Below are 22,948 nucleotides of genomic sequence, written 5' to 3' on the forward strand. Positions count from 1 at the left end.
CAGCTCTAACATTCTAGGATTCTAACTTGTCCATGGAAGTGCGTAAAACTAATGTTAAGAAACTGCTTTGAAGACCTATACTATCCTACACTTTATTTCATGCAGAAACAAATTCTATGCTTAAATGAGACACTCTGGCTTGACGGAAAGCTCAATTTGAGGGAGAACGACCTGACCCATACGGGCGTTAAAGTCTGTCCTACAAAGTCAATGTCCTGGGATGGCACGAGGCACAGCTACTATCAAATGAAGATCCAAGGAGCCTGTGCTATTGACTTTCCTGAACTGAGTTTTTCACCAGAAGATGGTCCAAGTAGGCAGATGACTGCCACCCCCTTTGACACAAACAAGTGCCATGAATGGAGCAAGGACCATGGTGAGATACGTTGAGTCAGAAAGAGAGGTCAAGACAAACTGGACATAAATGACAGTGAATCAAAAAGGAAGTGCAGTTGTGACCTACCTTTCATGAACCTTGGTTTCCCCATTATTTCACATCAATATCTTTAAATACTCATAAGTAACAGTACACCACAAACAATAAAATGATCATACTTGTGCTAATTTACAAATATAGGAAATTGGTGATTTATTGCAAATATAGGAAATTGGTGATTTTTTTTTTTTTTACTTTACCAAAGTCAATAAAAAAGGTTACAAACCCCAATGTGATGAACTACATAAATGTACTGTTTTATATAGGACTGCACACTGGCAGTAAAAGTAAAAGCAGGAATTTTAGCTGGGTGAAAAGGTGAGTATCATTCCCTGTAGGTCAGTTTTGAGAGGCGGAGATTGCAAGAACGATTCTAGACCTTTGTGCAGGAAAAACTGCCAAAAAGAGATATACACAGAACGTATACATCTGTTAAACACGAAGCTACATTTTGATTACTAGATGAAGCTTGATATTAAAATGGTGTCCTTTGGTCACACAGCTTTTAATAAAAGAAAATCAACATTCAGCTATACCTGTAACACACAAGACACTGATTGCAGAAATTAAATTTTAATCCAAATATGTCCATAGAACGTAGGTTCAAAAACCTAAACTGTATAGATATATATTAATATACATATAAAAAAAATTACAACCTGTTCTGTTGGGTTTTTAATACCATTCTTACAGCTGTAGTTAATAAAACAATTTGTGCAAATTCACAAAATAAGCAACCATTTAAATAGTTTTTACACATAAAGGGCACATACTTTATTGGCATAAACGAAATGGTAAGTGCTAAATTATGTACAACTAATTACACGCTTATACAGAAGGTCAGAGGACCTCGGACACCTGGCCAACCTCTACTTCCACAGTCTCAACGTGATCAGTTACGTCCGGAAGCTTCCCCCCTTGTTGGGCCAATACATAGTTAACTACTTGCATGATGCTCTGGTCAGAAAGAGAGGACACTGCTGCTGAGCAATCTTGGGTGCCAGAATCTTCTTCAACCACATCTTCAGATATTAAAACAGTCTCAATCTCCTCAGTTACGACCTCAGATTGTGACTCCACAATGTCATTTGGCAGAAAACTGACCGCATGTTCAACCTGGGTTCCTTGATGGTGAAACTGTAAGCTATCCTTCTCCAACATAATCTTGCAAGGAATATAGTTACTATGATACTTGTTCATGTGTTTCCGTAGGTTGCGGGCATCTATGTAGGCTTCGTTGCACACAGGGCAAACATATGGCCTCTCTCCGGTATGTGTCCTTACATGGCGTTTAAGGGAACGTGCATCGGCCCAGGCTACACCGCATGTTAGGCACTCAAATGGTTTTACCCCTTTAAAAAAACAAGGACAGTACATCATATAAGCAATTATTATACAAGACAATTAGGAAAGCAGATACATCACACAAGTCTTGTCTATAACCATGGTGGTCCTTTACATCAGAACAATTTAGCCCTATTATTAATTATGGCAGTAATTACCTCAACTGTGTTCAAAAGTGTAATGCATATAAAGAAAGAATACACACACATAAAGACGCCACATACACAGTGTACAGCCATATATACACACATACACAGACGATAGATATATATATATATATATATATATATATATATATATATATATATATATATATATATATATATATATATATATATATATATATATATATATATATATATATATATATATACACACACACACATACATACACACACACACATACATACACACACACACACACACACACACACACAGCGTGCAGCCATATATACACACACATACACGGACGCCACATACACAACGTTCAGCCATATACACACATACAGAAGCCGCATACAGCCATATACACACATACACAGATGACACGTGCATACAGCGTACAGTCATATACACGTGCACATAGCATACAGCCATATATACACAGACAACATGTGCAGTGTACAGCTACACATGCACACGACACGTGCACACAGCATACAGCCATATACACACACACATACACAGACGACACAGCGTACAGCCATATACACACACCCGACACGTATGCACAACGTACAGCCATATATACACACACACATACAGACGACACGTGCACACAGCGTACAGCCATATATACACACAGACACGTGCACACAGCGTACAGCCATACACACCTATACACAACGTATAGACATATATACACACACACATACACAGACATGTACACAGCGTACAGCCATATATATACACACACACACAGATGACACGTGCACACAGCGTACAGCCATATATACACACACGACACGTATGCACAACGTACAGCCATACACACCTATACACAACGTATAGACATATATACACACACACACACATACACAGACATGTACACAGCGTACAGCCATATATATATACACACACACACACACACACACAGATGACACGTGCACACAGCGTACAGCCATATATACACACACGACACGTATGCACAACGTACAGCCATATATACACACACGTACACAGACGACACGTACACACAGCATACAGCCATATACACACACATACAGACGACACATGCACACAGCGTATAGCCATATACACACACACACACACACACGACACATATGCACAACGTACAGCAATATATACACACAGACACATACACAGACGACACGTGCACACAGCGTACAGCCATATATACACACACACACACACAACGTTCAGCCATATACACACACATACAGAAGCATACACACATACATAATATTTGTTCATTTACTTTATCATCCTAAAAGGAAGGAAAGGGGTTAACAATCAAACAAGTGGTTTTCTTTTAGGTTTGCACATTCCAGTGATAGAAATCCCTCTTGCCATTTTTGCTCTCCTGTAATTTAAGAATGTATTAAAAAATGCTCTCCTACAATGTTAATGGTTTGAATAGCCCTAGACGAAGGTTTCTGGCATGGAGGGATATTAGATATTCAAAAGCGGACATAGTTTGCCTTCAAGAGGTTAAGTTTGCCAGAGACTCACATCCAAAATTTTGTGACAAGAATTATCCACATGTATTTTCTTCATTACACACTAGGAAGAAGGCAGGTGTTGTTACTCTCATTAGTAACTCAGTGTCATTTCAGTTGATCTCTGAGATGGTGGGTAACCAGGGCAGGTATCATATTCTTACCTGTTTGATTAATAATCAGCTGTGCACAATTGCTAACATCTATGCCCCCAACACAGGACAGATTAGATTCCTTAACAAAATCATGCGCATCTTAAAGGACATCAAAAAGGGTACCTTGATCCTGTTAGGTGACTTTAATATTGTCCCCAATGGAAATATGGATTCTACGGCAGAAAACAGAGGAGTGAAACACTCTCTCGGCAATTGGCTGGTTCGTCAAGAACTTTTGGACATCTTTAGATGTCTAAATACATCCTCACGTGAATACTCTCATTATTCGGGTACTTACAAAACTTTTTCAAGAATTGATTTAATACTCACTGATTATTTGTCTATCAGCAGTTTTAAAAAAAATTGCCATAGGAGATAGGACTTTTTCGGATCATGCTCCTGTCATTTGTGATCTAATGTTAGGTCAATTTCCCCAAGGGAATTTTATTTGGAGATGCAATCCCATGTTAATCAACAGACCTGAATATAGATCTCAGATAGAACAACACATTAAAAATTCTTTCAGTGACAACGAAGATGATTCAATTAGTTCCAATACACTTTGGAACACGCATAAGGTGATAATGAGGGGTGAGCTGATTAAAGGTACCGTCACACTAAGCAACTTACCAGCGATCCCAACAACGATAGGGATCGCTGGTAAGTTGCTAGGAGGTTGCTGGTGAGATGTCACACTGCGACGCTCCAGCGATCCCACCAGCAACCTGACCTGGCAGGGATCGCTGGAGCGTGGCTACACGAGTTGCTGGTGAGCTCACCAGCAACCAGTGACAAGCCCCCAGCGCCGCGTGGAAGATGCTGCGCTTGGTAACTAAGGTAAATATCGGTAACCAACCCGATATTTACCTTGGTTACCACCGCACGGAGCTACACGTGCAGAGAGCAGGGAGCAGCGCACACTGAGCGCTGGCTCCCTGCTCTCCTAGTTACAGCACACATCGGGTTAATTACCCGATGTATGCTGCAGCTAAATGTGCACAGAGCAGGGAGCAGCGCACACTGCTTAGCGCTGGCTCCCTGCTCTCATAGTTACAGCACACATCGGGTTAATTACCCGATGTATGCTGCAGCTAAATGTGCACAGAGCAGGGAGCAGCGCACACCGCTTAGCGCTGGCTCCTAACTCTCCTAGTTACAGCACACATCGGGTTAATTAACCCGATGTGTCCTGCGGCTACATGTGCACAGAGCAGGAGCCGGCACTGACAGTGAGAGCGGCGGAGGCTGGTATCAAAGGTAAATATCGGGTAACCAAGGACAGGGCTTCTTGGTTACCCGATGTTTACATTGGTTACCAGCCTCCGCAGAAGCCGGCTCCTGCTGCCTGCACATTTAGTTGTTGCTGTCTCGCTGTCACACACAGCGATCTGTGCTTCACAGCGGGACAGCAACAACTAAAAAATGGCCCAGGACATTCAGCAACAACCAACGACCTCACAGCAGGGGCCAGGTTGTTGCTGGATGTCACACACAGCAACATCGCTAGCAACGTCACAAAGAAGGGAATTTTGTTACTTACCGTAAATTCCTTTTCTTCTAGCTCTTATTGGGAGACCCAGACGATTGGGGTATAGCTACTGCCCTCCGGAGGCCACACAAAGCACTACACTAAAAAGTGCAAGGCCCCTCCCCTTCTGGCTATACCCCCCCGTGGTATCACGGGTTCTCCAGTTTTAGTGCCAAAGCAAGAAGGAGGAAGCCAATAACAGGTTTAAACAAATTAACTCCGAATAACGTCGGAGAACTGAAAAACCGTTCAACATGAACAACATGTGTACCCGCAAACAACAAAACAATCCCGAAGGACAACAGGGCGGGTGCTGGGTCTCCCAATAAGAGCTAGAAGAAAAGGAATTTACGGTAAGTAACAAAATTCCCTTCTTCTTCAGCGCTCTATTGGGAGACCCAGACGATTGGGACGTCCAAAAGCTGTCCCTGGGTGGGTAAAGAGATACCTCATGTTAGAGCTGCAAAACAGCCCTCCCCTACGGGGGTGTCACTGCCGCCTGCAGGACTCTTCTACCTAAGCTGGCATCCGCCGAAGCATAGGTATGCACCTGATAATGCTTGGTGAAAGTGTGCAGACTCGACCAGGTAGCTGCCTGGCACACTTGTTGAGCCGAAGCCTGGTGTCGTAATGCCCAGGACGCACCCACGGCTCTGGTTGAGTGGGCTTTTAGCCCTGAAGGAACCGGAAGCCCCGCAGAACGGTAAGCCTCTAGAATTGGTTCTTTGATCCATCGAGCCAGGGTGGCTTTAGAAGCCTGTAACCCCTTGCGCGGACCAGCGACAAGGACAAAAAGTGCATCGGAACGGCGCATGGGCGCCGTGCGGGAAATGTAGATTCTGAGTGCTCTCACCAGATCTAGCAAACGTAAGTCCTTTTCATACCGGTGAACCGGATGAGGACAAAAGGAAGGCAAGGATATATCCTGATTAAGATGAAACGAGGATACGACCTTAGGGAGAAACTCCGGAATGGGGCGCAACTACCTTGTCCTGGTGGAACCCCAGGAAGGGAGCCTTGGATGACAGAGCTGTCAGCTCCGACACTCGCCGAAGCGATGTGATCGCAACAAGAAACGCCACTTTCTGTGACAGGCGAGAAAAGGAAAACTTCCTTCAGAGGCTCGAAAGGCGGCTTCTGGAGAGCAACTAGTACCCTGTTCAGATCCCATGGATCTAACGGCCGCCTGTACGGGGGCACAATATGACAGAACCCCTGCAGGAACGTGCGCACCTTAGGAAGACGTGCTAGACGCTTCTGAAAAAACACGGATAGTGCCGAGACTTGCCCTTTAAGGGAGCTGAGCGACAAGCCCTTTTCCAACCCCGATTGCAGGAAGGAAAGAAAGGTGGGCAATGCAAATGGCCAAGGGGATACTCTCTGTGCAGAGCACCAGGATAAGAAAATCTTCCACGTTCTGTGGTAGATCTTAGCAGACGTTGACTTCCTAGCTTGTCTCATTGTGGCTACGACTCCTTGAGATAATCCTGCGGACGCTAGGATCCAGGACTCAATGGCCACACAGTCAGGTTCAGGGCCGCAGAATTCTGATGGAAAAACGGCCCTTGGGACAGTAAGTCTGGTCGGTCTGGCAGTGACCACGGTCGACCGACCGTGAGATGCCACAGATCCGGATACCACGATCTCCTCGGCCAGTCCGGGGCGACGAGTATGACGCGGCTGCAATCGGATCTGATTTTTGCGCAGTACTCTGGGCAAGAGTGCCAGAGGTGGAAACACATATGCGAGCCGGAACTGCGACCAATCTTGCACTAAGGCGTCTGCCGCCAGAGCTCTGTGATCGCGCGATCGTGCCATAAATGCCGGGACCTTGTTGGTGTGCCGAGACGCCATTAGGTCGACGTCCGGCACCCCCCAGCGGCAACAGATTTCCTGAAACACGTCCGGGTGAAGGGACCATTCCCCCGCGTCCATACCCTGGCGACTGAGGAAGTCTGCTTCCCAGTTTTCTACGCCCGGGATGTGAACTGCGGATATGGTGGATGCTGTGTCCTCCACCCACGTGAGGATTCGCCGGACTTCCTGGAAGGCTTGCTGACTGCGCGTCCCTTCTTGGTGGTTGATGTATGCCACCGCTGTGGAGATGTCCGACTGGATTCGGATCTGCTCTCTTTCTAGCCACTTCTGGAAAGCTAGTAGGGTAAGATACCCTGCCCTGATTTCCAGAACATTGATCTGAAGGGTGGACTCCTGCTGAGTCCACGTCCCCTGAGCCATGTGGCGGAGACAAACTGCTCCCCACCCTGACAGACTCGTATCTGTCGTGACCACTATGAGGTGGGAATAAGCCACTATTGCAGATAGTCCTCGGCCGTCTGGGAAAGGGAGACTTTCCTGTCCAGGGAGGTTGACTGCCCGTTCCATTGGCGGAGAATGTCCCATTGCAGTTGGCGCAGACGAAAATGCGCAAAGGGAACTGCCTCGATGGCTGCCACCATCTTCCTTAGGAAGTGTATGAGGCGCCTTAAGGGGTGCGACTGGCCTTGAAGGAGAGACTGCACCTCTGTCTGCAGTGAACGCTGCTTGTTCAGCGGAAGCTTCACTATTGCTGATAGAGTATGAAACTCCATGCCGAGATACGTTAGTGATTGAGTCGGAGACAGATTTGACCTTGCCAAATTGATGATCCACCCGAAAGTCTGGAGAGTCTCCAGCTTAATATTCAGGCTGCGTTGGCATGCCTCGAGGGAGGGTGCTTTGACGAGTAGATCGTCCAAGTACGGGATCACCGGGTGTCCCTGAGAGTGCAAGACTGCTACCACTGCTGCCATGACCTTGGTGAACACCCGTGGGGCTGTCGCCAGACTGAATGGCAGAGCTACGAACTGAAGATGTTCGTCTCCTATCACAAAACGTAGAAAAACGTTGGTGTTCCGTAGCAATTGGCACGTGGAGATAGTCATCTTTGATGTCTGTTGAGGCAAGGAAGTCTCCTCGAGACATTGAGGCAATGACGGATCGGAGGGATCCCATCCGGAACCGCCTGGCGTTCGCATGCTCGTTGAGCAGTTTCAGGACCAGAACAGGACGGAAGGAACCGTCCTTTTTTGGAGCCACAAAGAGATTGTAGTACAAACCCTCGCCCTCGTTCCTGAGGGGGGACAGGGATCACCACTCCTTCTGCTCATAGAGCGTCCACCGCCTGCAGCAGGGCATCTGCCCGGTGGGGGGTGGGGCCGTTCTGAAGAATGGAGTCGGAGGACGAGAACAGAACACTGTCCTGTGCACGTGAGCACAATGTCCGTCACCCACCGGTCTGTGACCTGTGGCAGCTAAACGTCGCCAAAGGCGGGGGAGTCTGCCATCAACCGCGGATGCGGAGAGAGAGAGAGAGAGAGCTGAGAGTCCTGAGGAGGCCGCCTTGGTAGCGGTTCCTCCGACTGCCTTCCTTGGGCGTGATTGAGCCCGGCCGGAATCTGAGCCCGTCTGAGGTTTTGTAGCCCTTTTGCACGAGGACAATTGGGACCTGCCGGAGCTTGGGAAGGACCGAAACCTCGACTGTACTTTTAGGACAGTATAAACAGGGTAAGTCGCAGTGCAGACATTGCGGGGTTACGGACGCCTCTGCGGTACAGATGTCCCTGTGCTCAAGGCCAGCTGCGCAAGAACAGCTGAAAAGGTTAGGTTGCCTATACGGCTGTGGATGCCGGAGCAACCGACACGCCGATAGCTTCCTAGACAGATTTCAACCAGAGTCCATCTGTCTGTGAAAGGCATCTTTAAGTGAAGCCCCATCTCCAGTGCAACTATGGCTCTAGACGCAAGCCTGGAGATTGGAGAATCCACCTTTGGACCCTGGGTCCAGCGCTGACCACGTCAGGAGAAACGGGATAACGTGTATCCTAAAAAACGTTTGGAGAAGACGCTTATCTGGTAAGCGTGGTGTTCCTGGACTGCTTCTCTTGTGAGATACTGAAAAAGGACTTCTCCTGTTCGTCTCCTATCTCCACTGGGGGAGCTGAGGGAGAAAGATCCAACCTTCCATTGATGGGCGGTATAGGATCATTCCGTATGGCGTTACCACCCGGTGTATCCGGATTGAGAGCGATGTCAGGATCAACGCCCTGAAGAGCTGCCTTTTGGTCAAGTAGATTGCCCATGGCCTGTCTGGACTGCAAGTCTCTATATTATGACTACTCCGTCCCTGTCCATGGACAGGGTTGACAGGTGGTTTCTTTGGCCACGACTAGTAGAGACCCCGGCAGACGAAGTGCTAGAGACCCCGGCAGACGACGTGCTACAGGGGAGCAGGCACACAATGGGACGGTGTCATGACCAGCATCTCATGTAGTAAAAACAGCACTGAAAATCTGTGTTGCTTTTTTGCCGCTGCCGACTAGCTACCTAGAAGTATATAGCCAAGATTGGTGACCGTACAGTGCAATGTATAGCATACAGGCATAAAGTACAAATGACCACTGCAGCACAAGCAATACAAGCAGCATAGAAGCCTGTGCCCTGGCACCCCTGCTCTTCTGCTGCTGTATACTAGTCATCTAGGGGAATATAGCCCAGAAGAGTGACCCTACAGTGCAATGTATAGCATACAAGCACAAGTACAAAAGAACACTGCAGCACATGCAATACAAGCAGCATAGAAGCCTGTGCCCTGGCACCTCTGCTCTTCTGCTGCTGTAGACTGGTCATCCAGGAGAATATAGCCCAGAAGAGTGACCATACAGTGCAATGTATAGCATACAAGCACAAGTACAAATGCACACTGCAGCCCATGCAATACAAGCAGCATAGAAAAAAAACCTGTGCCCCAGCACCCTTGGTTTTCTGCTGCTGTAGTCTAGCCATTCCAGGAGAATATAGCTAAGACTAGCGACTGTACAGTGCAATGTATAGCATATAAGCATAAACACAAATGAACACCTCAGTCGTGCAATACAAGCAGCCTAGAAAGCCTGTGCCTTAGCACACCTGCTTTCCTGCTGCTGATGTGTCGCTCCCCAAGCGGGCATATAGCGACCTATGCAGTTAAAAACAACACATGTACACACTGCAGTATATATATGTGTGGTCAGCACTATGTGTGCCGCTTACCGCCCGCCTATAAGCGGGTGTATGGTCGCCACCGTCCTGCCTGGCTGCCGAAAGTCCGAGCTCGGACTGCAGTAATGGCTGCCGGCTTCTTCCCCATCTCGTGTGAGGAGGGGCGGGCCGTGGGCGTGCCCCAAGGCAGAGCGGGAATCCGGCGTCCGACAGTGTGCAGTGAGAGGGCTGGAGCATGTAAATAAGGCTCCAGCCCTCGGCGCTGCTGATTGCTCAGCGCCTGTCCCCTTCCCTGAGTGACAGGGAGGGGGCGGGAACGAAGCGGCACTAGGCCGCAGAAGCCGGGGACTGGATTTATAAGCGCCGCCGCCGTAAAAGCGCGGTCGGCGCCCAGTCCCCGGCGAACTACAAGTCCCAGCCGCGCCGCCGCTCCCGGAGCGTCCGGCGCGGTAGTTCCCAAAACACAAAGTCACTCAGCAAAGCTGCAGTGACTGTAACCCATTACTGTCCCCGGCGCACTAGCACACCCAGCAAGTCTGGAGTGTGCTGTGTCCGTGTGACCGGGGACACAGAGTACCTGTAATGGTGCAGGGCCATGTCCCTGAACGGTACTCCAGCTCCGTATCCAGCAGGTTCAAATGGGTCTGTGGATGGAGCCCGGCGTCAGAGCTTTGAGGCCGGCAGGATCCCACTTCCTCAGAGCCCCCCAGGGGGATGTGGAAGGAAAGCAGCATGTGGGCTCCAGCCTCCGTACCAGCAATAGGTACCTCAACCTTACAACACCATCAACGGGTGAGAAGGGAGCATGCTGGGAACCCTATATGGGCCCTCTTTTCTTCCATCCGAAATAGTCAGCAGCTACTGCTGACTAAAATCTGTGGAGCTATGCGTGGATGTCTGACCTCCTTCGCACAAAGCTTGAAAACTGGAGAACCCGTGATACCACGGGGGGGTATAGCCAGAAGGGGAGGGGCCTTGCACTTTTTAGTGTAGTGCTTTGTGTGGCCTCCGGAGGGCAGTAGCTATACCCCAATCGTCTGGGTCTCCCAATAGAGCGCTGAAGAAAGTTGTTCGTTAGCAGCGATGTTGCTAGCGATGTTGCTTAGTGTGACGGGGCCTTAAGCTTTCCTCCCATCATAAAAAACAAAGAGGAGCTGAGATTGTTCAGATACAGGGGACAATTAGAGATAAGGAGAGGATATTCCAGAGCATACCCAAATCTTCAAGTACCATAGAGAAAGACCTATTGAATCTAAGGGTACCTTCACACTTTAGCGATCTGACCTGGTCAGGATCGCTGCTGCATCGCTACATGGTCGCTGGTGAGCTGTCAAACAGGCAGATCTCACCAGCGACCAGTGACCAGCCCCCAGCCAGCAGCGACGTGCAAACGACGCTGCGCTTGCACGGAGCCGGCGTCTGGAAGCTGCGGACACTGGTAACTAAGGTAAACATCGGGTATGGTTACCCGATGTTTACATTAGTTACCAGCGCACACCGCTTAGCTGTGTGTGCAGGGAGCAGGGAGCCGCGCACACTGAGCGCTGGCTCCTTGCTCTCCTAGCTACAGTACACATCGGGTTAATTAACCCGATGTGTAATGCAGCTACATGTGCAGAGAGCCTTTTGTGAAATGTCACTAATTATAATGTGCATGTATTTTGCTTAAATAAAAACAATTTTTCACTTTCTGAAAGCAATCTAGATTCCTGTACTATTATTGTAGGTATTATATGTGCAGAGAGCCGGAGCCGGCAGCACAGGCAGCGTGAGAGCTGCGGAGGCTGGTAACTAAGGTAAATATCGGGTAACCACCTTGGTTACCCGATGTTTATCTTATTTACAGCTTACCGCAGCTGCCAGACGCCGGCTCCTGCTCCCTGCTCGCTTCATTTGTCGCTCTCTCGCTGTCACACACAGCGATCTGTGTGTCACAGTGGGAGAGCGCCTTTGAAGAAAATGAACCAGGGCTGTGTGTAACGAGCAGCGATCTCGCAGCAGGGGCCAGATCGCTGCTCAGTGTCACACACAGCGAGATCGCTAATGAGGTCACTGCTGCGTCACAAAAACCGTGACTCAGCAGCAATCTCGGCAGCGAGCTCGCTGTGTGTGAAGCACCCCTAAGGGTACAATTGAAAGCCCTGTTGGTGGACGAGTTTGATAAATACATTAGGCAATCAAAAATTAATTACTATAAATTCTATTGATAAACCAACTAAATTTATGGCAAGTAGGATCAGATCAGCAAGAATCAGGCAAAGAATCAACGCCGTGAGGAGAATTGATGAAATTCTAGTTCATCATCCAAAAGATATAGTTGATACTTTTGCTGATTACTATTCAGTATTATATCATCCTGACTCAATTAATAGATTTTTATCTGAGGTTGAGTTGCCAAAAATATCAGAAGATGATCTTCAAAAACTAAAAGCCCCATTTACTTGAGTCTGAAATAATTAGTGCTATCTCGACACTAAAGCCTAAAAAGTCACCGGGACCTGACTGTTTTGGAAACGACTATTATAAGTCCTTTCCACACCTTCTAGCCCCGTATCTAGTCAAATCCTTCAACGAATCCTCGTCTGCAAGGAAATTTCCCAAAGAGATGCTCCAGGCGACTATCACACTAATTCATAAACGGGGAGGTGATGGGGAAGCTGTGGCTAATTACAGACCCATATCACTTATCAACTCTGATGTAAAACTATATGCAAAGATAATCGCCAATAGACTAAAAGCATTACTCCCAACTATAATTCAGAAAGATCAACTAGGTTTTGTTGAAGGACGTCAAACATCAGATGGCACAAGAAGAACAATTGATTTAATCCATCATATAGAGGGCAAGGGTTTACCAGCAATTCTCCTCTCTCTAGATGCAGAAAAGGCGTTTGATCGTGTAAATTGGTCTTATCTGAAAGTAGTTCTTAAAAAATTTGGTTTTGATGATGAGTTCATCAATAGAGTTATGGCCTTATATGTAGATCCAACTGCCAGGATATTTGCAAACAATCAGATGTCTAATGTCTTCTCCATCTCTAATGGTACACGGCAAGGGTGTCCCCTCTCTCCTCTGCTGTTCGCCTTATCCATTGAACCTCTTGCTGAGCACATAAGAAGTAACCCAGACATTAAAGGTATTCACACTAGAAACACCCATCATAAGATAGGGCTCTTCGCAGATGATGTGATATTATCCCTGTCAGAACCTATTACCTCAGCTGCTGAAGTTATTAGGATACTAGGAAAGTTCTCTCAAATATCGTATTACAAGTTAAACAAAAAAAAAAAAACTAAAATGATGCACTTCAACCTCAACAATGATATTATCGAACAGATAGGTACTTCCACCTCTTTCTCATGGGAGAATGAATCTATGCCTTATCTTGGAGTGCTCCTCAATAAAAATTTAACAAAAAATGGTTGCCAATAACATTAGTCTTCTGATTGAAAATATTCAAAAAGACTTGACACACACCGCAAATAAAGATTTGTCGTGGTTGGGTAGAGTGGTATTCTTAAAGATGATGACATTACCAAAAATTTTATATATCCTTAGATCCATACCTTTAATGATCCCGGCCAATCAATTAAACAAACTCCAAAAAGTACTTAGTGACTTTATTTGGAATTATAAAAACCGAAAAGTGAACAAAAACATTTTACTCAAACAGAAAAAATGGGAGTTATAGGGCTCCCCAAAATTAAAAACTATCATCTTTCTAACTTAATTAAACAGAGTCAGAGGTTAATAGAGGAAAGCAATTTATTTCCTTGGATGGATTTAGAGATGTCCTCTGTTAATTACCAACCCATAAAATCTTTAATTTTAACTCACCTAATCAGCCCTTCTATCCCACCTCCAAACTCCCCTACTTTATACGCTACAATAAGAGCATGGAAAACTTTGGCCAAAACTCCAACTAATCTTAATAAAAATCATCTTCTTAGAAATACACCCTAAAAGTTTTGGCGATTCTGGATAACTCAGAAATTCCCTCAACATGGCAGGAGTCAAATCTAAAAACGGTTGTAGACATCTTTAACGGAAAAGACTTTATAAACTTCCTGGATATAAAGATCAAACACAAGCTCCCAGACTCTGACTTTAAGGCCCTCATCAAATTTAGGGAAATTTTAAAGACAAAATTATTATTTACAAACCCCCTTTCTGAAATAACCTGCATGTTATTGTGTAACCCAACCAAAATGTCCCTTTGGTGTTGTAAAAATATCTATAACCACTTCAATAACGATTTAACATTCCACAAAAGCAAATATATGCTAGAATGGGAAAAAGATTTGGGTAAGAGCTTTACGGATGAGGAATGGCAGAAAGCCATTTCACTAACCTATTCTTCAAATGCATGTGCCTCTCTCCATCAATCTCACTTCAAAATTCTCTCGCGTTGGTATCTCACTCCATGTAGACTTGCTAAATTTAATAGAGAGACGTCCCCTTTATGTTGGAGGGATTGCGATGAGAGAGGTACTCTACTTCACATTTTCTGGAGTTGTCCCAGATTGAAGAGTCTCTGGGAAAATATTTCTAGTCTGATTAATCAGATTACTAACTCCACAATTCAGGTAACTCCCCAAATGGCCCTGCTTTCACTTAATTTGGAAAAATGTGACCCTATATATAAACCTATCCTAACTCATTTATTTCTAGTTACTAGAAATCTTATAGCTTCTAATTGAAAGAAACCTATGGTGCCCACTATCTCTAAGGTCGTAGAGACTACTTCTCTTCACAACAACTTCGAGAAGTACTTTGCTACCATTAACAATGCCTTTGCCTCCTATAACCGAAGATGGGATCACTGGAATAGTTTTATACAAGGTATTACATAAATAAATATTTATAGCTAATTAAAAACCTTTTTTATAATATGAATCCTTTTATTCAAACCTTCAGTCATGCTTTCTTGACAATATGCCTATATTCCTAGAATGGAAGCCTTTTAACATGGTTATTTGTTTACGTTCATTGTTCTTCCTTTTACCCACTCCCTCTTCACCTTGTTTTTCCTTGCCTTCACACTCCTCCCCTTTTTCATCCCCAATAAAGTAATTGTTTACCTCCCCCTCTCCTTTCTCTTTTCCTATACCTCTCCCCCCCAGATGAAAAGTTCTATTCATACAATAGATCCCCACATGTATTCAAATAATGGTATGCTACGCATGATAATATCTTGATTGTGTGGATTTGATATGTTATTTTGTTAACCTTATTTTAATAAAAATATATGAACACACACATACAGAAGCCACATACAGCATACAGCCATATACACACACATACAAAGACACGTGCACACAGCACAGTCATATACACACACAAATGACACGTGCACACAGCGTACAGTCATATACACGTGCACATAGCATACAGCCATATATACACACAAATACAGACATGTGCAGTGTACAGCTACACACACACACACACACACACACACACAGCGTATAGCCATATACACACACATACACAGACGCCACAGCGTACAGCCATATACACACACACACACGACACGTATGCACAACGTATAGCCATATATACACACACGTACAGACATGTACACAGCGTACAGCCATATTCACACACACAGACACATACACAGACGACACGTGCACACAGCGTACAGCCATATATACACACACACACGTACAGACGACACTTGCACACAGCGTACAGCCATATATAAACACACATACATAGACACGTGCACACAGCATACAGCCATACATACATATACACACACACACACACACGACATGTATGCACAACGTATAGCCATATATACACACACACACGTACACAGACACGTACAGCCATATATACACACACACACACACACGACATATGCACAACGTACACCATATAAAACACACACACACACACCACGTGCACACAGCGTACAGCCATATATACACACATACACACACGACACGTATGCACAACGTACAGCCATATATACACACACGTACACAGACACGTACACACAGCGTACAGCCATATACACACGTACAGACGCCACATGCACACAGCGTATAGCCATATACACACACAACGTACAGCAATAAAGAGAATTTTGTTTACTTACCGTAAATTCTTTTTCTTATAGTTCCGACATGGGAGACCCAAACCATGGGTGTATAGCTACTGCCTCCGGAGGACACACAAAGTACTACACTAAAAGTGTAGCTCCTCCCTCCGAGCATATACACTCCCCGGATGACAAATCCAACCAGTTTAGTGCCAAAGCTGAAGGAGGACATCCACCCATAAGTAGAGATAGAGTAAAACCCGGAATAACCGGAACTTCTGTCTACAACAACAGCCGGTGAAAACACACGGAACAAGAAAGCTTCCAACAGGCAACAGGGAGGGTGCTGGGTCTCCCATGTCGGAACTATAAGAAAAAGAATTTACGGTAAGTAAACAAAATTCTCTTTTTCTTTATCGTTCCTTATGGGAGACCCAAACCATGGGACGTCTCAAAGCAGTCCATGGGTGGGAAATAAACAGAAACTGAGAAGTAGGCGAAACCTAACTTCACAAATGGGCGACAGCCGTCCGAAGGATGCGTCTGCCCAAGCTCGCATCTGCCGAAGCATGAGCATGCACTTGGTAGTGCTTCGAAAGGGTGTGCAGACTAGACCGAGTGGCAGCCTGACAGACCTGCTGAGCCGTAGCCCAAGAGGCACTGACAGCTCTGGTCGAGTGCGCCTTAATCCCCGGCGGGGGAGGCATCTGAGAACATTGGTAGGCATCGGATATGGCCGACCTATCCAATGAGCTAGGGTCAGTTTAGAAGCCGAGAGACCCTTGCGCTGACGTGTGGTCAGCACACAAAGAGAGGTGCACCGCCTAAGAAACAGCGGTGCGTGACACATAGATCCGGAGCGTCCGCACCAAATCTAAAGCATGCAACGCTTTCTCAAAGCGATGCACAGGGGCCGAACAAAGGGAAGACAATGAAATGTCCTGGTTAAGGTGGAAAGGAGACACCACCTTAGGGAGAAGGCCCAGAGTTGGACGGAGAACCACCTTGTCTTGGTGAAAAAACCCAAAAAGGGTGACTTCGAAGAGAGCACAGTCAAATAAGAGACTCTCCTGAAAGAAATTATGGCCACCAGAAAGACCACTTTCTGTGAAAGACTAAACAACGAAACCTCCCTAAGAGGCTCAAAGGGGGGTTTCTTTAAGGCCATGAGGACCAGAGTAAGGTCTCAGGGATCCAGAGACCGCCGGTAAGGCGGAATGATGTGAGATGCGCCCTGCATGAAGGTGCGCACCTGGGCCAGTCGGGCGATATGCCGCTGGAACGCTGACAGAGCCGAGACCTGTCCCTTGAGGGAATGAGGGACAAACCTAGCTGCAGGCCGGACTGTAGAAAGGACAGGATGGTCGGCAAGGAAAAAACGGCCAAAGAGCATGGCCGGAAGAACGACACCAGGACAGGAAAATTCTCCAAGTCCTGAGGTAAATCCTGGCCGAGGAAGACTTCCGAGCCTGAGTCATAGTGAAGATGACCTCGGAAGGAATGCCTGCAGCCGTAAGGATTCAGGGCTCAAGAGCCACGCCGTCAATCTGAGAGCCGCAGAATTGTTGTGGAAAACGGACCCTCTGAGAGAACGTCTGGCCGGTCCGGGAGATGCCACAGCAACTCTACGAACAGACGGAGCAGGTTTGGGAACCAAGCTCGCCTGGGCCTGGGGCGATGAGTACGACCCGACGGCCCTCCATTATGATCTTGCGCAGGACTCTGGGCAAGAGAGCTAGAGGGGGAAACACGTAGGCCAGACGGAACTGGGACCAATCTGGAACCAGCGCGTCCGCTGCCAAGGCCTGAGGATCGTGGGAGCGAGCCACGAAAACCGGGACCTTGTTGTTGTGCCGGGATGCCATTAGATCCACTTCCGGAGTGCCCTGCTTGCTAAATTGACCGGAACACTGCCAGATGCAGGGCTCACCCGCCGCTGTCCATGGTTCGACGGCTGAGATAATCTGCCTCCCAGTTTTCTGCGCCTGGGATGCGGACTGCGGATATGGTGGACTCTGAGTCCTCCGTCCACTGAAGGATATGTTGAACTTCCAACATTGCTAGGCGGCTGCGAGTCCAAGGACTACAGCCCTGATTTCTAGCACATTGATCGAGAGGGCTGATTCGGACGGAGTCCAAGTGCCCTGTGCTCGGTGGTGGAGAAACACTGCTCCCCAGCCGGATAGACCGGCATCCGGTGAGAATCACCCATGACGGGGCCAGAAAGGAGCGTCCCTGGTACAGAGAGAGAGGGGCCGAAGCCACCACTTAAAGAGAGCTCCTGGTCCGTGGCGACAGAGCCACCAGCCCGTGCAAGGAAGAAGTCCCTTGTCCCAACAGCGGAAAATGTCCAGCTGCAGGGGACGCAGATGGAACTGGCAAGGGGAACCGCTTCTATTGACGCCACCATCTGACCCAGCACCTGCATGAGGTGCCTAATGGAATGACGGCGGAGCCTCAGCAGAGAGCGAACCGCCAGATGAAGAGACTGCTGTTTGACTAAGGGCAGCTTCACAAGTGCCAGCAGAGTCTCGCATTGCATCCCTAGGTACGTAAGTTCCTGGGTCGGGGTCAGAGTTGACTTGCAAGCGTGGCGAGAGTGAGTGAGACACTCCGCTGACAGTCTGCACTGGATGAAGCCCTGACTAGAAGGGCGTCCAGGTAAGGAATCACTACCAACCCCTGGAGGAGCAGAACCGCCACTGGTGAATACACGAGGGGCCGTGGCTAACCCAAGGGGAGAGCCACGATTGGAAATGTTCCTCTCCAATTACAAAACGTAGCCAACGCTGGTGTGAAACTGCGAATGGCACATGCAGAGAGACATCTCTGATGTCGACGGATGCTAAGAAATCTCCTTGGGTCATTGACTGATCGCAGAGATTTCATGCAAAATTGCCGCACCTGAACATGCTTGTTGAGAAGCTTGAGATCCAGGTCGGAAGCACCGTCCTTTTCGGGGACTAGGAAGAGATTTGAGTAGAAATCTCAGAACCGTTCCCAGTCGGGAACTGGTACAATTACTCCATTGGCCTGCAAGAATGCCACGGCCTGTGAGAAGGCGGCGGCCTTGGAGCAGGGGGGAGTTGTCAGAAAAAAATCTGTTTGGCGGCTGGATAGAATTCTGTTCTGTAGCCGTGGGAGAGGGTAACCCACACCCACTGATCGAAGACGTGTTGCGACCACACGTCGCCCAAGAGGGAGAGCCTGCCACCGACCAAGGACCTTACTGGCGCGACCAGATAATCAAGAGGAGGCTGCCCTGGTGGCAGCAGCTCCTGCCGACTTAGGACGCGGCTTCATGCGCCAGTTGGTTTCCGGACCTTGGCAGACTTAGTGGACGACGCCGAGGGCTTAGAGGACGACCAGTTAGAGGAAACGAAAGGAACGAAACCTCGACTGGTTCCTGCCCTGGAAGGTTTCCTGGGTTGTGGCATGGAAGTACTCTTCCTGCCAAAAGCTTCCTTAATAATTTCATCCAGTTGTTCACCGAATAGACTGGTCCCAGCAAAAGGGAGTCCAGCAAGGAACTTCTTAAGAAGCATCTGCCTTCCACTCTCGAAGCCACAGGAACCTGCGGATAGCGAGGGAAGTAGCCGAGGCCACCGCAGTGCGGTGACAGTCTCCAGCTATAGGATGAAAAGACTGAAGCCTGGAAGTTAAGGCAACCAATTCGGGCATAAAGGCCCTGGTGAGGGAATGCATCTCCTCCCGAGAAACAGACATGGCTTTGAGAGCCCGCACTGCTGCAAAAGATCGGGAGAACGAGGCCCCTGCCGCCTCATATATAGATTTGGCCAGAAGGACAACCTGGCGGACAGTGGGATCCTCAGAGAGGTGCCGTCAGCCACTGATACAACTGTCCGGGCTGAAAGTCTAGACCCCGGAGGGTCCACCCTTGGTGAGTGAGCCCACTCCTTGACCACCATTGGTGGAAGGGGGAAACAGTCATCAGAACCACGCTCTGGGAAGCGTCTGTCAGGACAGGCTCTGGGCTTGGTCACAGTGACCTGAATGCTGGAGTGGATAAGGAACACACTCCTTGTTCTCTTAGGCAAGGTATACTGATGCTTTTCTGCCAAAGAGGGGTGCTCCCCTGATACAGGCGGATTGAGGTCCAGTACAAATATAATGGACGCAATCAAATCTGAGCATCTGCGTCACTTTCGGACAGATCAATAGGGTACATGGAGAGCGTCCGAGCCCCCAGTAAGTCAGAAGTACGCTTAAGAACGCGTTTGTCAGGACAGGCCCTGGGCTCTCTTAGGTGAGATAAACTGGTGTTTTTCTACCAAAGAGGCCTGTTCTTCTGACACTGGAGGGTTAAGGTCCAGAACGGAGTTAATGGACGCTATCAAATCGCTAACATTTGCATCACCATTGGTATCAATGGGGTACATAGACGAAGCGTCTGAGCCCACAGTAAGGGCATCCTCCTCGCCTTGTGACTCGGCCCGTGAGGCAGAGCCGTGGGACGAGGAAGGAGAGGAGTCCCTGCGTCTCCGTTTAGGAGGACGGGGTCTGGGATTAGATGAAAGACTCTGTGAGCTCTGCAGAGCGAGCTGGAGCAGCAGAGACACCCTGAGAAGGGGGCTGATGCATGCTTAGCAGCGTCCGAGACAACTGTCCAATGGAGTCTGCAAAGGACTGGGAAATAGCATTGGAAAAAGATGCTACCCAAGCCGGGGGTTCAGCCTGGGGAGACTCCAGGCTGAGGCACCACCACATTAGAACAGGCATTACAGTGTGGGTCTGTGCTCGGTTTAGGCAATATGAGCTTGCATGCAGTGCATGTAGCGTACAGCCTTGGAGCCTTGCTCCTAGTGTGAGACATGCTGCTGAGGAGGAGGTTCTATAATAAAGAATTAACTCCTTCAGAATGCCCTGAGAGTGTATAAAAGTGCACAACCAGAGGTTGTGACTTACCATACCGCTATTATGTGTGCCCTCCGGATTCCAAGCCTGGACCCCCAGCCAGATATTCACTCCCTCTGCAGTGCAGCCAGCGCCGACCAGTGTACTAAGAACGCTGAGAAAATGGCGCCAGAGTGAGGGGGGGGGGGCGGGGGTTAAGCCAGGAGCGGGAATCGGAGGGCTAAGGAGATGTACAGGGGAGGGAATCATCTCCTCAAAAAGGAGTGCCCTCCCCTGTGCAGAGCGGCCGGTGGGCGGCGCTGCAGTGTCCCCCTGCATGACTGACATGCAGGGGAACGAAACGAAACTAGGCCGCGGCTGAAGCCGGGGCCTAGAGTTATGCATGCGGCCGACAATCAGGCATCATTGGCGCGGTTCTCAGTAAAAACCGTGGAACCGGCCGGAAACACAGTAAAAAGCAGCGTTATTAAAGTAAATCACTGTCCCCCCCAATAAAAGTGCCCCACATTGCAGAAAGACCCTCTGAATAACGTCTCTATACTTAGCTTTGAGACGCAGGGCCCAGTCTCTGGGTGGGGTGGGGGTTCAGTGCTCCGTCCAGCAGGGTCCTGCAAAAGGGCTGCGGATGGAGGCCGGTCTCCTGCAAGGCAGTGAGAACCGTGTTGGCTCTAACTTCAAGCCAGAGCCCCTAAGGGATGGTGAAGGAGCGCGGCATGAAGGGCTCCTGCCCTGAAGTCAACCTTAACAGCACCGCCGCACAGGGGGGTGAGAAGGGACATGCCTGGAGTCCAGTGGACCCGCTTTTCTTCCAAATCTTTAGAAAAAAAGAAAAATCAAAAGAGGATGCATGCGTGTGTGTGACTTCCTGACACAAAGCATGAAACTGGTTGGATTTGTCATCCGGGGAGTGTATATGCTCGGAGGGAGGAGCTACACTTTTAGTGTAGTACTTTGTGTGTCCTCCGGAGGCAGTAGCTATACACCCATGGTTTGGGTCTCCCATAAGGAACGATAAAGAAATATACACACACAGACACATACGACACGTGCACACAGCGTACAGCCATATATATATACACAGACACACACACACACACGACACGTATGCACAACGTACAGCAATATATACACACGTACAGATGACACGTGCACACAGCGTACAGCCATATATACACACGTGCACACAGCGTACAGCCATACATACATATACACACACGTATGCACAACGTATAGCCATATATACACACGCACGTACACACAGTGTACAGCCATGTACACACACATATACACAGACCACAGGAACTATACCTCCCAGCATGTCCATGTTATATAACTACAGAAGGGAACTACATCTCCCAGCATGTACATATTATAGAATTACAAAACGGAACTACACCTCCTACCATGTCCATGTTCTATAACTACGGGAGAGAACTAGACCTTCCAGCATGTTCATGTTACAGGATTACAGGAAGGAACAACTCATCACGTCCATGTTCTATAATTACAGGAGGGAACTACACCTCCCACAATTTCCATGCTATATAATTACAGCAAGAACTAAACTCTCAGCATGTCTATGTTCTATAATACAGGAACGAACTACACCTCCCAGCATGTCCATGATATAGAATTACAGGAGGGAACTACAACTCCCACTATGTCCATGTTCTAAAACTACAGGTGAGAACTACATCTCCCAGCATGTCCATGTTATAGAATTACCCGAGTCAGCCTGCTGCCATGACTAAGGTTAACTAAAGGTCACTCCAGGGGCCTCCCCACCCGCTGTCGTACAGCTAAATACATAGATATATAATTTCTTAATATGATAAACATAGATGATCGATATATAAACAGAT

General features: G+C 47.8%; 1 protein-coding gene across 1 annotated transcript in view; it reads right to left on the reverse strand.

Moving 5' to 3' along the window:
• Positions 1-572: 572 nt before the first annotated feature.
• ZBTB11 (zinc finger and BTB domain containing 11) overlaps positions 573-22,948 on the reverse strand; it is a 109,035-nt gene continuing 86,659 nt past the window's right edge. Inside the window, exon 11 of the mRNA XM_075336562.1 lies at positions 573-1,788. Within this exon, the coding sequence (XP_075192677.1) occupies positions 1,277-1,788 (512 nt within the window). The 3' untranslated portion in view covers positions 573-1,276. The remainder of the gene's footprint in view (positions 1,789-22,948) is intronic.

The sequence above is a fragment of the Anomaloglossus baeobatrachus genome, chromosome 2 (genome assembly GCF_048569485.1).
Source record: "Anomaloglossus baeobatrachus isolate aAnoBae1 chromosome 2, aAnoBae1.hap1, whole genome shotgun sequence".
NCBI classification, from domain to species: Eukaryota; Metazoa; Chordata; class Amphibia; order Anura; family Aromobatidae; genus Anomaloglossus; species Anomaloglossus baeobatrachus.